The sequence below is a fragment of the Trachurus japonicus genome, chromosome 2 (assembly GCF_045865225.1).
Source record: "Trachurus japonicus isolate A0001 chromosome 2, Traja_1.0".
Lineage (NCBI taxonomy): Eukaryota > Metazoa > Chordata > Actinopteri > Carangiformes > Carangidae > Trachurus > Trachurus japonicus.
The window spans coordinates 11,627,938-11,644,999 of NC_140908.1; the positions used below are offsets into that span (position 1 = coordinate 11,627,938).

At 41.8% G+C, this 17,062-nt stretch overlaps 1 protein-coding gene across 3 annotated transcripts in view; it reads left to right on the top strand.

The window, feature by feature from the left end:
- Window positions 1-17,062, top strand: part of ncam2a (neural cell adhesion molecule 2a) — a 242,583-nt gene that overhangs the window by 181,632 nt on the left and 43,889 nt on the right. For all 3 annotated transcript variants that reach the window (XM_085801099.1, XM_085801090.1, XM_085801082.1), the window contains exons 6-7: window positions 6,923-7,040; window positions 12,319-12,488. In XM_085801099.1, the coding sequence (XP_085657225.1) occupies window positions 6,923-7,040; window positions 12,319-12,488 (288 nt within the window). The remainder of the gene's footprint in view (window positions 1-6,922; window positions 7,041-12,318; window positions 12,489-17,062) is intronic.

Here is a 17,062-nt window from a genome sequence, read left to right on the forward strand (position 1 = left end):
CCTATTATTGCAGCGACACGGCACCCGCCATGTGCTGCTGAGACGGGACGGTCTGCACAGCGCCCTGCAGCGGGGGCCACACCCAGGAGGAGACACTGGAAAGTGAACTTCACTTTGCCTTGAGGAGACTCAGTCTGTTTGTCCCTGAAGACTCACACGCTGCCCTAAATTGAGCCTGAAGGACACAAAATCAGATTTTCCGCAGCACTTTATTCAATATGACACCACCAGGAATGAATAAAGCTTTCATTTAACAGCACAACTATTTATGTATTCATGCATTCTACATGCTCATACCTGACTCCTCTGAACTCCCAACTTGTCTGTGTTGTTGCGTGTAGTTGTTACGGCCTGAACTCTTTGGGAGTGTATTGCCCTACAATATCAAAGAGGAATTTATTCCTAAGGTCAGCAGTCATCCAGCAGTCCAGAGGAACTTCAGTTAAGCCTGTGGCCGATGAGAGAGCAGAGAGAGCTGATCTGAAGGTGACCGAGATGGAGAGGACACTTTCTAAAATGTCACTTAACTGTCACGGGGGCAAGGCAAATATGAACTGTCTGCTTCTGTCAGGAGAAAGTGAGACTGTGGTTAGTCATCCACTCATCTCTCACAGAGCTGCCTCGCTCCAGTCGATATGTGAAATGGAGGATGTGTAAGGACAAAGTAGTGGATACGCAGCGTGCTAAGTGGCCCCGGCGTCGCTCCTCTCACCACATCACTGATAAATCTGGGATCCTGCTATTTGCTTGTTGTGCAGCAGCAGCACCTTCGGTCTCAGGAGTATCCCACAGAGCTGCGTTCAGAGCAGCCAGGCCTCTGATGCTCAGGAGAGCCGTATATTCATTAGACTATACGTCTAGTCATTTGCATACACGACCTCAGGAGAATCCAGTGAACATTTCAGTTTCCTGCCCTCGAGCTAGAGGTGTAATTCTCCTCTTCTTGGCCTGGAAACCTGGGAGAACTTTAATCTCGTCTGCTCTCCACACCACCAACTTTATATTTAAGGGGTATATCACTTCAAGAATTCACTCAGATCATTCTACTTCCATGGTTTGCAATTACAACGGCAACATGGAACAAGGAGAGCCATCTGAGCAGAGGATTTCCAAAGGATGAGAGACTGAGAGCCACAGGGGTTAGCTGTGAATGGACTTTATTGACAACAACCCGGAGCGGCCAAACAACACAGAAGCCCTGAACACCATCGGATATAGATCGCTCAGAGGCTCAGTTGTGTCAATGACTGCAGCAGTCTGTCTACTACAGGTTTTATCAATCAGCGATGGGCAGTGAACTGTTGTGGTGCTTTGGGAAATGACAGTGAAGTCAAGATAAACAAAGTGATGAGAGAAGAACAGTCCTTGTCTTTCTCTATCTGAAGACCAGGCAGTGGTATTTTCTTAGCTTGAGCTGTCCACCAAAAAGAAATAGTTAGCCAAAAAATGAAATTCTCATATAAAGTTTTCATTGGACTACAAACTGGCCTCCCGGGTCTCCAGATGCACTTTGAGGAATAAAAAACTACTATTCATCAGCATGAGGGTGAGTCACTAATGACGGAATTTCATTTTTTGGTGAACTATTCCTTTAACCTGTACTATTGAGAAAAATATTATCCAAAAATATTGTCCAAAGTCCTTTTTTTAAGTTTCAAATTGAATATGTGGAAGCCAGTGGCCTGCTGAACTGATTGAAGGCTGCAGTCTTTTTTAACATCCATTTTTCTCATTGACTACAATTGAACCTGATCACCATTTCCAAGCCGGGCTGTTCACCCAGTCACACTGAGCCCGCAGCAGATACACCATGCTGTTCTTTAGACATGCCGTGTCAGAGGTGTCGGTTCTGACTACTTCAGCAGCTTGTTAACAGACGTTGCTTTAACCAGCCATGCAGAACACCAATTTTTTTGTCTGAATGCAAGAGGTTGCCGTGGATGAAAATGTATACGTCTTCTCTCCCATGAAGTCATAAATATTCATGAGTCAGAAGAGAGGATAAAGCTCTGCTGACCCACAGAAGCCCCCAGTTTCCAGTGTATCATCAAAGTGGACTGTAGATGAGGATGCTGGCAGAGGGAGGAAGACTACCACCCACGGAACTGGCTAATCAACCTGAGGCCAAAACAGCTCCATGTCTAGAGGAATACAGAAAACTGCCTGAACTCAGGAGTTACCATGGATAAGTCACGTAGCCTTTCATAGGAAATGCATAAGATGATGTGAAAAGCTGATATAACTGGAGGGAATCCTGTGAAATTTGACATTTTTCAGTTGGATGTCTTGTATCAGATACAGAACAAAAGTGTGTTTCACTAGTGTGCTGTATTAGTATGTATTAGACCCTGTCCTCCACAACTGTTATTGATAATTAAATAGGCTGGAGATTGTTACTCCCAAGCTCTTCATCTATGCCAGCCTTTCCATTTTTACTCCCTTCAATCGGGCCTCGTGTTTTCTTTTTATCACGATCAAAGATCTCTCTTCTTTCCATGTTGATGACCCTCTAGCAACAATGGTCACAGTTTGTCACCAAGGCAACCTGCAGTAATACAAAATGGAAATAACTGGGTTTTTTTCCAGCGTCCGTCCTCCAGACATCCACTTAATTGCAGGTTCAGTCACTCACACATCAGACCCACAATTTGCCCTGTTCAGCTCAGCTGTCTGTGGAAACTACTGGCTTTTTGCAGTCTTGTGTTACGTTACATTACCAAATATAAATCCCAGCTGGTTTGATTCCAGCACTAATCCAGAATGCAACAAATCCTAATAATCAAACACTCAATTTCTTGGTGTAATATGGTTGTGACATTCACCAAGAACCTTCTTGAAACATGGGTCATGACCACTTCACTGAAGCCCATTATCACTGAGCATGACACAACTCAGTCTGATTGAGTTTGTATCTTGAAGAATGTAATAATGGTGGACTGATAGAACATGTGCAGCATTACAGTACAGATCTCAAAGAGAAGAGTCTGCTTTGTGTCTTTTTGTACACAGCACTTGTGTGTACAGACCAATCCAAGGTACTTCTTGTATGACTGAACCCACTCAATGTCCACTCCATCCACAGTCACGGTCACATCCTTTCTTTGGTCTTTGAAGTATTAAGCAACATGTTGTTCTTGTTGCACCAGTCTGTGAACGCCCTGTATTCATCTTCCTGTCCTTTCTTCACACATGCCACGATGGCCGTATCATCTAAATACTTCTGAACATGGCAAGATTCAGATTTAGATGTAAAAACCGCAGTGAACAGTGTGAAGAGGTAAGGTGAACATACAGTTCCCCAGCCTCACATACTGTGGCCACTCTGTAAGATAGACCCACAAGATGATGGTTGGATCTACACCTACAGTATCTTCTCCAGCTTGTCTCTCACAATTCTGGGTTGAATTGTGTCGAAGGCACTGGAGAAGTATCGCCCAGACTCATCCAGGAAGGAGTAAACCGATGCAACATGAAGATGATGGTTCCCCATTATCCTTCCAGTTTGTAATAATGCGTTGGACAGTTCTTAACCCAATTTTAGCAGTCTCAGAAATCTCCTTAGATGTTTTATTTGCTTGATGCCAAAAATTTGACCCTTCTGAAACAGATTAACATCGAAAAAGAAAGAAAGAAAGAAATGAGACTGCAACGTTAGGGTTAAATACATAATCATCCAGACCATAATTATCCAATTGGAGGCTCTTACCTATTAGCTTAGTTAAATCCAAGTGGTGCCTTTTTTTCTGGACAGACAGTGTATGTTTGCTCTCAATGCTCGTAGCAACTTCCGTAAACATCACGTTATCCCCCCGCCCTGACCCTCCAAGCCTCTGAAGTTGGAGGATATGACTAATACATGAAGATTCATAAAGCTTGCCAGATTCCTTTTTGGACGCTTAAAATCCTGTTGCTGATTTGCTCTTTTGAAGTCTTTCTGCTTGGCAGTGTGTCTCATTAACAGGGCTGTTTCACTGAGGCCCAGTGATGTGGGAGTGCATTGCATAGGAAGAGAAGGACACTGGAGAATGGAGATCTATTGGCGTGGAAATCAATGGTTATCATGTCAAGCAGATGCTTGGTCCTCTCATCCGCCGAGTCAGTGCTATTGGAAAGGACTCACAGCGTTTGATTATCGCTGAGGCCATTTTTTATCCATCCCTGAAAGCCTCTCTGAGCCTTGATGTGTGTCTCATTCAGGCCTCTTTCCTGTTGTGTGTTGCTTTTGCCACAAAAATAGAAGTGTTCTTGCATTTTTTCCGACTACAACAATAACTAGACGAATAATAGACAGCGTGAGATCAGACACTGTGGAATTTGAATGTACCATGAAGTCTTATTCACTGCCACAGAGACACACAACGGTGTTGTTAGGATAATTGATCTTTTAAGAAAGACGGCGGTACACTGCAGTGTTATGGTCCATTAGGTATCTACAATGATGCTTTATTTTGATTAGGGTTCCCTATTCATTATCCCAAAATGTAAAATGTCTTTTTTTATGTTTAACAGCTTCACGACTTCTTTTTCATCAAAACGACAGAATTTTAATGAGACTTTCAGCCACATGTCAAATTAAATTTTCATCTCTCATGGAGTTGGTTTTAGATCTATGTGGAACAAGTGTCCTCACACTGGCATCACTTCCAAATCCAATTCATTAACTCTCAACAACTCCCACACACACACTGTTTACAGTTTTGAGATAAAACATTTTAAAAAGAATTTAGCCTTGTCTTCCCGTGAAGTGACCTCTAATGCCCTTCAACCCTCTTTGTTTAATCAGATGAAAACAAACGAAGCTGGAACAATACCACTCTGCAGCCGCCACTTACAATAACACATAATTAGCGTTCCTCACTCTTTCTGTGGGCTTCGGTGATGTTGTTTTACTATTTCGCTGATCTTCATCTCAAAGTGATTAAATACCTTAATTGTAAATGAGACTGATATAAAAAATAAAGTACAGGCTGCGTATAAACAGTATGTTTTGGAGAGGGAGGCAGTAGAGAGGTGAGAGATAACACTTTGTCATTAACACCCTGTATTAACATGTGATCTGTACATAGATTGATGCATAATATTGATAATATCACAGGACTTTGCAATTACACCTGGTGTTAATAAGCTTTCTCATTATCTCACTTCTGCAAAGGCTGAAATTAAATGTGGTTATGCAAATTATTAGGGTGGTCTGCTGGACTAATAGATACTGTATAGCAGGTTGCTAAGTTTATGTATAGGCCTTATGGATGAGGTCCTATAGTGGTGGTGTTGGTGATGAGAAATATACGTGAGGCTTAATGGCAACAGAGAGAGAACACATTTGAAAGGTGACAGCTTACAAATGATTGGCCGTAAGCAAATGTGTCAGGTTGTGATTGGACAAAGACGAGAAAGAGCTGGTGGAATGTAGAAATAACAATAAGGAAATGGGCTTGTAACTCAGAAGAAAGGTGTGAACTTTGGTGAAACTTCTTCTCTTTTTACTTTTATTTTGATGTGTCTGAACATGAGTCAGCCTCAGCTGTTAAGGTTCTGCTCAGTAGTTTTTATTCTCACCTGTTTTTAAGCATCATTGTTCACACCCAGCCTGTGGATGCAAGTAAACGCTCCAACACGAGATCCAATAATCTGCTCGGGGCTGTTCGATCACGCCGCCAGACCAGACAAGGCCACAGCAGATCGGTAATAACGGGAGTCCCAAGTACAACATTAAGTACAGGCTGGAGAAATGGACTGAGATGCCTGATAAACATGCTAGTGCCATAAAGCTGTCATCGCCGTGTCACTGTGAAAGGGAGCAGAGGAAAGACTGAGGCTGCTGCCGCTCTGCTCCCCTCCACTGAATGACAGGATGACAGTCCTGAGCTGTTGGGAGGCAGGGGCAGGTAGTGTGTTCATGACAGCTCTCACACACCGTTGTTTGTTTGCACAATACTGTTGCATTTAAGATAAAGTCAAGCACATGTTTATTTTTATTTTTTTTCTACCACTTTACATCATAGAAGAAAAACTGTTGTTTGTCAGATTGCTTCAGAATAAAATGAAAATGTAACATTATAAACATGTACGTATATATACATATATAAATGTCAAACCCTCTCAGTTTGTATTTGCAAATCTTTGAAACTGCTAACCCAGTAGTTCCCAACCTTTTTTGGCTCGTGACCCCATTTTGACATTACAAATTTATGCCCACCCTGCGTCCATCAATCAAGATGCACCAGCTCAGATGTTTTTATATGCTGCATTTTATTTGAACTCTATTTATATTCAAGAAAGTTAAAGTATAGAATACAGTTGTTTAAGATTGTGTGGTGTTTTTAGTCATAATTTTAAAAGAATAATAGTTAGTTAAGAAAATATTTTTATCAAGTCCCGACCTCAAGGTTGAAAAACAGTGCTAACCTTAAAATCGCAACTATGAAGCAGAATTCAGCTGAACAACAGCTGCTGCTGGAGCATTTGAGAGGAGTTGAATAGTTCACTCACAAAGAGAAAAACGCTGGTTTTCATTGATGGTACAGTCGTGTTTGATGTTGAAAACACATGTTCTGTCCCTGCCATTGTTTATGTGGATATACTGTAGCTGGATGTCTCTGAATCAGACAATAGTATTATGGTTTCACATCACTGCGTTCAGCTCCTTTGTGTTTTTACCAAAGCTGGGTCAAAATGTTGCTCCAAATCCCCATTGGATTACGAACAGAAGTAGCGTTTTTAGTGAGTGCTTACAGGCCACTTACAAGGCCAATATATTCCATTTGAAAATGCTAACCCCCCACCCTGTGGTTTCATAAAGACTGACATTTCCTTCCACTAGGCTGCAGTTTAAAGTCTGAATTCATCTTATTAAGTCTCAGGGTCTAATGACAGCATTCCTCTGATTGTCTTATTTTCTGCTCTGCCTTTGTGTCTGCAGTCCCTCCGGTGCTGTCCGTGTCCCAGCAGTCCTTCAACGCCACCGCTGACGACCAGGAATCAGTCACCTTCACGTGCATCACCTCTGGATCTCCTGACCCCGTGGTCACATGGCACAGGTACCTTCTCCTGCATTAATCCCCTGAAGTGGTCTCTGACATGCAGCTCAGAGAGATTTTGGAATGGAAAAAAAAAAAGAAAAGCCAGCGAGCCCCTTGAAGATGAAAGATATATACAGTATATACACAAGTGGGCACTCACATATTACACCCACACACGATTCAATTGCAAAACCACAAGTTTTAATCTGCTGCTGGAACAGGCTCCTCTTCTCTGGTGAGCGCTCGATTTCAGGACCTGGCTGCAGGGATTTTCCTCCATTCAGCACCAGGGAACTTGGGTGCTGATGCAGGGAGATAAAGTTTCAGTTCATCCTCAAAGTGTTGGTTCAGAACATCTATTCATTAATCCATCACAAAGTTTAAATCTAAAGTTCCTCCTAGGCTCAGAGGAACTACTAGTTTGAAACATGAGGTTGCACCATTAAAAGACAGCTAGTGGTAGTAGTTATACTGACCACGCAGAATAGATTAACCTACAACCAGACAGATGAACACACAGGACATACTGTACTGTATGTATTCATCTTTGTCCGTGTTTCCTGAAAACATATTTTTCTTCCATTTGTATATATGCGATTGTTTGAAACACAGATGAAGCAGGTGTTTTTCCACAGTAGGCACCGAGGAATTTATAGTCTGCCCTCACACGTCGCCCTCAGCAGATTCACACTAATATTACCTGCCTCGCTGCAACAGTGGGAACATTTCACACCCTACTATTCAGTAATTAGTTTGTACCTATGGCAGACAGTAATGCCAGGGTATTTGCACCTGTACATCATTAGATAATATCTTATTGTCATTATAGTGAGCTCTATTTTTACCTGCTTAATTCATCTTAATGGTTTTCTTATATTATAGCCCATTCAGTACAAATCGATCACTGCTGACTGCTTCTAAAGTAAGAAATCCATCACTTACAGCAACAGCATGATGTGTTATTGTTGATAATCAAATCAAATCTTTAAAGACAGATGAACACCAAGGTTGTGTTTTATCTCCCATTCTCTTCTCTGTGTTACACAAACAACATCACCTGTAACAGTGAGGGAATAACACTCACATTTTTATCAAAGTTTTATACATTTAAACAAAAAGATAGATATTTACATGATGTATTCCATTGCAGAATTAGACATTAGGACATATGTGGTTAAAAAAAAATGGTTACTGGTATCTATAATCTTCATCTTCATTCTTCCTCTGCAATAACCACACTGAATAATCAAATATAAGCATCTTGCTGCTTTTAACAGCCCCCTTTAACTCTTAAACACCTACACTAGCTTTCATTTGAATCAGTCTGAGGTTGTTTTTTTCTGTCTTCATCATGAAACACAGTTTTTATTGCAGAGTTGAAGAGTTTGAGTGAAGTTGCCTTTATTTTTCATTTATTTTTCCAGAAAATGCAGCAGAAGTTGAATTATACAGCTTGACAGACTGCTGGTTTATATGTATTAGATTTTTTTTTTTAAGTATTTCCTGCTGATTTGGTGACATGTGTCCACATTGGCAGACTGGTACTGTATGCAGATTTACTTTTCCTTAAATGGGCAGAGTGATGTTGAGTGATGTGGATCAAACGATAAACAAGCAGATATTTGCATTTGGATACTAAATGACCTCAACTAAAAATACACTCCAGCATTTATTCTAATGGAAGGAATGTTGTAAAAAACCACTGCACATACTGCATCACTTGTGTGTTTAATGTGACATTTTCTCTGGGAGTGATGCAGACATAATGAGAGCTGAAGTGTCTGTGTTGTAAGTCTGAAAGAGACGTCGATCATGGCAGAAAAACAGCAAGTGCATCACTTCGGAAAGCACAAACAAAATTTAATGGCGCCGCACAGCTGGAAACAACCTCAACTTTGTAACCCTCATTCATCTTGCACTCTAGTTTCCAACCCAGGCAACTGAAATGATATTTACCCCGGGGTGCATTACCTTGTCATTTCAGCAGCAGAGCAAACCAGGAAAATGTACTTTTGACGATTTAACAGCATGTGTAATACAACGCAGCAAATTTCACAGCAGCGATGGGTGAGAGCTGATGTATTGATTCACTCTTATTGAGACTATCCATATGACAGCTCTGTTCCTAATGATTTCACTCAATGTCTATATTTTGGAGCAAACTGGGAAATTGAGTTATATTTGGTTTGGTAATTACAAAAGGCAATTTAAATGAGAAACCTGTTCATCTGTGGAAAATGACATCTTGACTTTATGTGCTCGTATCATACACCTAGTCAGGATAAAGGAGCTTTACTGAAGGATCAGGACTTGTGTGTAGACAATGTGATCAGCCTTGTGTTGAAAGAGCTGCAGCTGACCTGGACATGAGACAGTTGAGCAATGGAGGACATTACGTTCATAGTGGGGCAAAACAGGCTTCTATAAAACTGGATGGTGCAACACAGCTAATAGAATAGAGTAGAATAGAATAGATATAAGAATAGAAGAATAGAATAGTATTGATTAATCCTTTGCAGGAAATTATTGTGTCACAGCAGCTACAATAATAAGATACAGTAGCTTCCTCCATTATTGGGGGAGCAGACATGCAAGCAAAGCAAAAAACATGCCTGAATGAATCCAGTTATTGCTGAAATTCTGATGACACAGAGTCTTAATAAGTCTTAAAGGGACAGTCTGGGTTATTTGACATGGTTTTGTGTGAGGTAGTGTGTCAGTGTGTTACCTGCGGTACATTCAGATCAGCATGCTGCCAGTTTCGAGAAGCTGCCACCAGCGCAACTGCTGCTGTGACAGATCCACAAGAGAAAATGTTCACGGTTTTACACACTTCCACTGAAACAGTTTAAACGTGCAGCTCATGTAGAATATTTTCTGCTCTAACAGTGTCTTTCTGTAGCTCTTGTGCACAGTAGCACATTGCTCCGCTGGTATATCCTGTTCCTCTGTCTGAATCTACTGCAGGTAACACGCTGACTATGCATGACTACCTCCCACAGCCCCACATCAACTGTCCTGAAGTGTCCCTTTAATAAAACATATTGTCCATGGCATTGTACCGTTCTGCACAAACTCAAACGGGCTGCCTGTGATGTTGTGACTTCTGTCCTGTACATCAACGTGGACCTGCAGCGTCGGCCGACTGTCGCATCCTCCCGTGTTTCCAGGTCACCGAGTCCCACGTGTCCGCCTGAGAGCACAGAATTAAAACGTGTCCCTGGCAACAAAAGAGTCAGCCTGGGCGTAAACAACAATCACAACCCAATTTAGTTTTTCCTTTGATGTCACCTCTCCCAGCGATCTCCGGCTTCCCAGTTGCATTTCCTGTCAGTGCGAGGTTCCGGCTCGTCCTCTTTGCATCTTGGGTAATGGACTACCTGTCAGTAGTCAGTCAGTATAATGACATTCAGGCTGCGGCCCATCCTGCCCCATCCGCTCTAAAGATGACGCCTCTCTTCATTTCCTCTTTGGCTCGCTTGCGTTATTATTACTTGGCTTTGGCATTTCTTCCGTCGACTTTCAGTTATCCTCCCTCTGGCTTTTCCTCCAGTACAGTGATGCTGAGGCTCCCGCCCTGCTGCACAGCCTCAATCTACAAATCTCCACATTTGAAATCCCTAAAATAATTGGATTGTTTCCCTTTTCAGTCCCACTTACTCTGTACAGCCATGGAGAGAAGTCTAAATATATTTTGGGGTTTGCATTATTCCAAGCTGCACGCTTTTAAATTTAATTTCTACAACAGCTTATGAGGTTAAAAAACAGGGGGCTGCTTTCAGATTGAGGTCATCGCCATCCATATCGAATGAACTGGTAAAAAGAAAAATGTGTTTTCTTGCTTATCATTCATATTTCAAGGTTAAAACAGTATTTGGGTGCATTAATAATAATAGGAGCTGATAATGTTTCTATGAAAGCTGTAACATGCAAACCTCAGCACAGGTCTGTGGCTTCATATTCTTTTATCCAAAGCTATAATCTCTTCTATTTTTAAGTTTTGGGAAACGGAATGCACGCACTGCCTCCTGTTTTGGACACATAGATTGCAGTGGTTAACAGAGAGGTGGTGAATAGTCATTCAGTCTGTCTCGCTTGTCTTTGCCTTTTCTCAGCTGATTGAAGGTTCAAACCACTTATCTTCCAGCCACACACACACCTGCTCCTCTGACCTCTAGACTATCAACTCTGTGTCCATTGGATCAATCTGAGAATTCTCCTCTCACCTCGGCCTAAAAAGGATGGTTTGCCTTTAAATGGTGTCATTGTTTCCCCCTTATCTTACAGACACCTCTTTATCAATATTTGTGCACATTATTGTTACTTTGAGCAACCTGCGCTATCTATTTAAGACAGCAAACATTCATATTATCATATTATGACAATGGGTGCAAGTAAACAACAAGAGCTATCTCAGTTCTTTAGTGAGAATAGCATCTGTTGAGGAGTTTAAAGGTGCAGCTCAGTTTGTTTTGTTGCTGCTGCTTGATCCCACAGACATTCAGTAACTGAGATAATGTTTTGCTTCTCACCTACGTGCAGGTGGCTTTAAAATCCTCCACAGTTTGTCTAAATCTGTGCAGGTGTGAGAAAAGGAAGTCAAAAAGTCAAAAACGAAATGATCCCTCCCGGCCTAGAGATGGCACGGCTGGTTAAGCAGCTTCAGATAAACAAACGGAGGCAGCAGCAAACCTGCTTCACACCATTATGCCTCTGTTATGAAGCTTAAGTATGGACATAGATCAGTTTAGCAGTTGCTCTTTTTCTCTGGCTAATACCCATACACAGTCCAATATGCATAAGGTATGAAGTCAGCACTGTATTCCAAACCACACTGGAGCCATTATGTGGAGCTCTGCAGTCAATAACAGATAACACAACAACAGCAGCCAGCTCAGATAGGACTCAAACAATAAGGGGCAAAGTTAGAGAAGTAGAAGATGTGAAGAATCATGATGGCACAACACAAATGATTCATTGAACTATAGTTATTTTGATTAGAGTAGGAAATGTCTGTTCAAAACAATGTGTCTATCACGCTTGAAAGAGTTTCTATAAAAAGTTCTGTCATGTTTTCACCTGTTTATGTGCTATAGATAGAAATAACTTCCAAGTCAAACTGTCTGCACTTAGCCTCTGTTTTATGGGATCAGTAGACATCCAAAGAGCTGAGATTATACTGTAACATCAGACGTGCTGCAGTGTGGATGCTGCGTAGGTCACTGTCAGGTGTGAGTCGGCTGCTGTTTTCTCTTCTCCTCATTTGCCTGCACCTTGTTTTTTTAATCTCGTGCAGGAAAGGGCAGCAGCTGGAGCCGTCGGAGCAGTACGTCCTGGGCAGGCTGGAGGGGGGGCGGAGCATGTTGACCATCCGCAACATCCAGCAGGGCGACGGGGGAACCTACTCCTGCAAGGCCACCAACAAGGCAGGATCTCAGGAGAGAGAGCTCTTCCTCAAAGTGTTTGGTGAGTGTCCCAGTAGTATTTAAACCACAAGACTGGAAATTCAAAATCACTAATAGGAAGAAGGGCTGGAAATCACCAGAGACCCCACAATACCATGTCTTTATAATACTTAAAGGTAGAGTCTGGAGTTGTGTTCATTGCAGTTTGTAAATAAGACATTCAAACTGGGCCGCTCCTCTTGGGCTCAACTGTGTAGCCTCCTGCCCCAGACAGCAGCAGTTGTCAGGGCGGTAAAGGAAAGGAAATACAGTCTGAGTGAAGTGCTGGAGCCGTGGGCCGATACCCGGTCGTCACTAACAACAGGAGCCTCCAGCGTTATGTTGTAACGAGTAGGAGAGAGTTGTGGTGAGCTGGGAAGAGGGCGTTAGCGGCGGATGCTAACCGCTACTGCTAGCCGAAGTTAGCATCGAGCTAGCTCACCACAACGGCCCTCATACTTGTTACCAGTCGAGGCTTTAGTTGTCTGTGACGTCCGGGTATCGCTTCACTCAGACTGTATTTCTTTTTCTTTGCGGTCCTGAGTCTACTGAGCTGCTGAGAGAGAGAGAGACATGCTAGCGCGCGCTGACATCCGGTACAGCTAATGGGGCTAGCAGCTCTGAGCCCTCCTACTCTGCTGCACCTGAGCTCTGTCATTGGCTGGAGAGAAAACACTGACTCTCTCGCTCTTACCCCGTGCAAAACAAAACAAAGGGCAAAAAACTCCACACTCTACCTTTACAGTAAGTCACAATATGATATGACACAAATATGACACTATGATAACTTATTATAAGAAGAGAAACATTTCACCATGATCTTCAGTCTGATACAGGATCAGTTTGGTGTGTCCCTAAACACTGGATGGACGTGTCAGATAATAACTTGAGTCAGTTGTAGTAATCAAGTCGACACCCTTCCAATCAAAGCTGTGATTGCCATCTGCAAATAGTTTTCCACGACGAAGGCTTGGCTTCATGTGTGTTAGCGAGAAGCAGCACATTGATGTCATCTTAATGAACCAATCACAGCTGTTCTATGAAAATAGTCTACAATTCACTGATTCAGCACAAGCATGTCTTCCTGGATTGCCTTCTAATTATTGCCACAGATTAACATAACATGATGTCATACTCTATAGTGACATATTTTAACATAGTCGCATTACACATATGTGTCACATCCATAAAGCTTCTCTTGGAAAGCCTCTACAAATGATGTATCATAAACAAAACAGTTTTTCAGAGGCACAAATGTCCAGATATGATCCTCCTCCCACCACAATAACACCTGCATCTATATAATATTTTTATCCTGAAAGAAAATATTTCATTTATTGCTTCGTATTTGAATTACTGCACACCTCATAAGAAAAATTCAATTTATACTTTCATAAACCTGCTGGCTATTTCCTCTCAGATCAGTCTGATAGGGCATATCCAGCTCATGAAAATGTATGGAGATTTGTGCTCCCGTCATCAACATCCGCTCAAGATGTGAGAAGCGCTTGTTCTTCAAAATGCACATTTAAATGAAGAAGTTAAGGGCGAAGGAGGAGTTCTGCTCTTCGCTGTGCAGAGGGAGGGAGAGGGGAGGGGAGGGGGGTGGGGGGGCAGTTGTAAGTTACTTTTATTACCCTTGACAGCACAGATGGGAGAAGAGCAGGCCGTTTAAAGTGTGTATGCAGGTGCGTATGCGGTCTTAATTCATGCTCCGGTGTTGCAACTCGCTGTCAGACTTCCTCCTTAATGTCGTTCATGTTTCCACCAGGTTATGTTTGTTTTGATTTTTCTACATTCCCCACAGAAAACACAGCCTTGACCTCCGACAGATGTAGTTTAGATCACATTTCTAAAGAGCCAACTGGGATTCTCACATTTCCTTAGCAGCTTAGATACAGCAGACGTTTAGCTTATCATCATATCCAATGATTTTAACACTAATATGCACTCAAAGCTTAAATTCTGTGATCACAAACATTACACACAAGATTGGGCAGTAGACTCAGAGATATATCTTCATTCAATTGTGTTTGATGACATCATTATAAGTGGTAAATTTAGATCCAAGGTAATAGGCTCTTCAGCACAGAATGAGATGAAAGATGTGCCAAAAGAAAAGGGAGAATTTATTCCTTGAAGAGCCGAGTTTTCATTGTACATCAGAGGTTTGGGAGTGAGCTACGTCGCTGCAGCAGCTGCTGGATATTCACTTTCACAGATGGCTTTAAAACATCTAGACACATGACAGTGTGTTGCCACAAACAGGTTATTGTGGCAATTAATTGCTTGAAGCCTCTTTCATTCCCGTTTCACTTTCATACACTTGAATACTTTCACATCTGGGGGTCCAGCGCCGCCGCCGTGTGCCGTCTGGCCGCTCTGTGAAGTGGCCGCGATGGACCCGGAGCTGTAAGCGACAGAAGTGTTGGTCCTTCCAGCTATAACCAGCCTTCAGAGATGATGTCAGGTTGTCCTGGCTTTTAGGCTCCAGGTCATTCAAGGCCTCAGAGGGGGAAAAAACACCATTTAAACTGTTAAGAAAAAGCTATATATAATTTTGTGAGTAGTTCACAGACATGCTAGCAGCGTGGCTCCGGGGACGCTCCGCTGCTCGGTCCAGCCCAGAATATCTCTACAACTATTGGACGGGTTGACATGAAATTTAAAGTATTTCTGGTCTCTTGAGGATCAGCCACTCTCTCTTACATTTACAGCAGCTGTCACAGCTCAACACACTGCAAGTTAAAAAACACATACATGTAGACAAACACGCTGCAACGCAACAGAAATGTTCCCAATGGAAATACAAGCAACAGGCGTGCAGCAGTGTTGTGAACAAGCTGTACTGTACTGTAAGCTTACCAACAGCAATTTGTACATGTAATTGCACAAATGTGAGCAATTCTGTCTACTTTAGAAGACAGAATTGTGCATTGAAGGACAACTCCCAGACAGGTTCAGGGGCCGCTGTACTTCTCTCACACTTTTTGCACACTTAATTGTGCAAATCTGCGCTTCTGTTGATCAATCTATACTCAATAAATGGGTTATTGAGTGATGACAAAGTGAGAATGTACAGTAGATGGAGGTAAATAATATAATAATGTCTGACAGCAGAGGCTTTTTCATCTACCTGAAGCATTGACAGTAAACGTCTGTCCAAACAATTTGCAGCGACCCAGAAAGAAGCAGACGAGACACATTTCTCTGCTGTTTGTACCTTTTAGTTGTGTTGTCAGGACTCTGTGAAATACAGCATCCTCTTTAATGTGCCTTTATCATCCAAACAAGATGGCTGAACACATCACTGAATTGTCCTCTCGCTCCAGTCTTTTCTTTATGTTCAGCAGATCCACATAATACACCATGTATTGTTTGCTATGCTAAATGTAAGACAGATGATCTGTACTAAATAACATCAACACCAAATACACAGAGTGTGTGAGGGAGGATTTCTCTATTCAACCCTCTAAACTTTGCAGAGTTTTAAGAGGCATCAGAGCGAATCTACACTGACATTTGCATACAGCTGAATCAACAAACACACACATTATTCTTATCTGATACAGTCAGTGGCGCATTTTATTTTCCTGATACGTGTCAGTGGGAGGGATAGGAGCTTTATGGGATGTCAGATGTTACCACAGACTTTCTCCTGCACTGACTGTCTGTTAGCAGCCAAGAAATGTCAAGGTAAACATTCCTAACACTTCTGTTCAGTCTTAAACTCTAGATGAATAATACATCAGTTATGTCATTATGTCATGTTCTGCTGCAACACTGAGGCAGTTAATGGCTTTTATTATATATCATGTGTCAGGCCTGACGCTGTGAGCTAGCTAAATGCAACATTTACAAGTATAATTTTTATAATACCTATAATTAATATAATAAAGTGTAATTATGGTTATTATAGTTAATAAATGCCAGATTTAAAAAAAAGAAAAGAAAACACTTGTTATTAATCACACCAGGTTCAAAAGAACCTTGCAGAAGTTATTTTAAATTTACAAATCAAAAAAAAAGAAGAAAAAACTAAAACAAAAACCAAACCTGGAAGGTCAAATTAATTCTGGATTTTTATCTCCGAACACATAAATGCTTCTCAGTTCTTTCTCATTCCGAGTTGAAATGTTTCCGATAATGCGTAATTAATAATGTTCCCTGTAGAGTTGGTTTTTGCGCCATGCTTGATAAATGAGACATTTTCCATTTAATATTTGCATGATGAAGGGCATCTGGGGCAAAACGGCTGCAGATAAGGCGGTGATGAAGAACTGGTTCAGACCGGTCTCTGGAGCATTAACAGTGTTATCTGCGCGCGCGTGTCCGTGTGGTAGTGGGCTGCATCTGAATGTGCATTTGTGCTGCGTAGAAGTGTCTATTTACATGTGTGTGCTCATGTTGTGATGACTAGAGCCATCACAGAGTTTAAAAGATGTGAATGATCATGTAAAGTGTTTCACATCTCCCTCTCTGCAGAAACCATTTAGTCTCATCATGAGGCTTCAAATCGTATTTTTCCTTCGAAGGAGAAAAAACTTGAAGAGGTTTGAGATAATTTCTCTTGTTCCCGCCGCAGCTTCTCCTCAT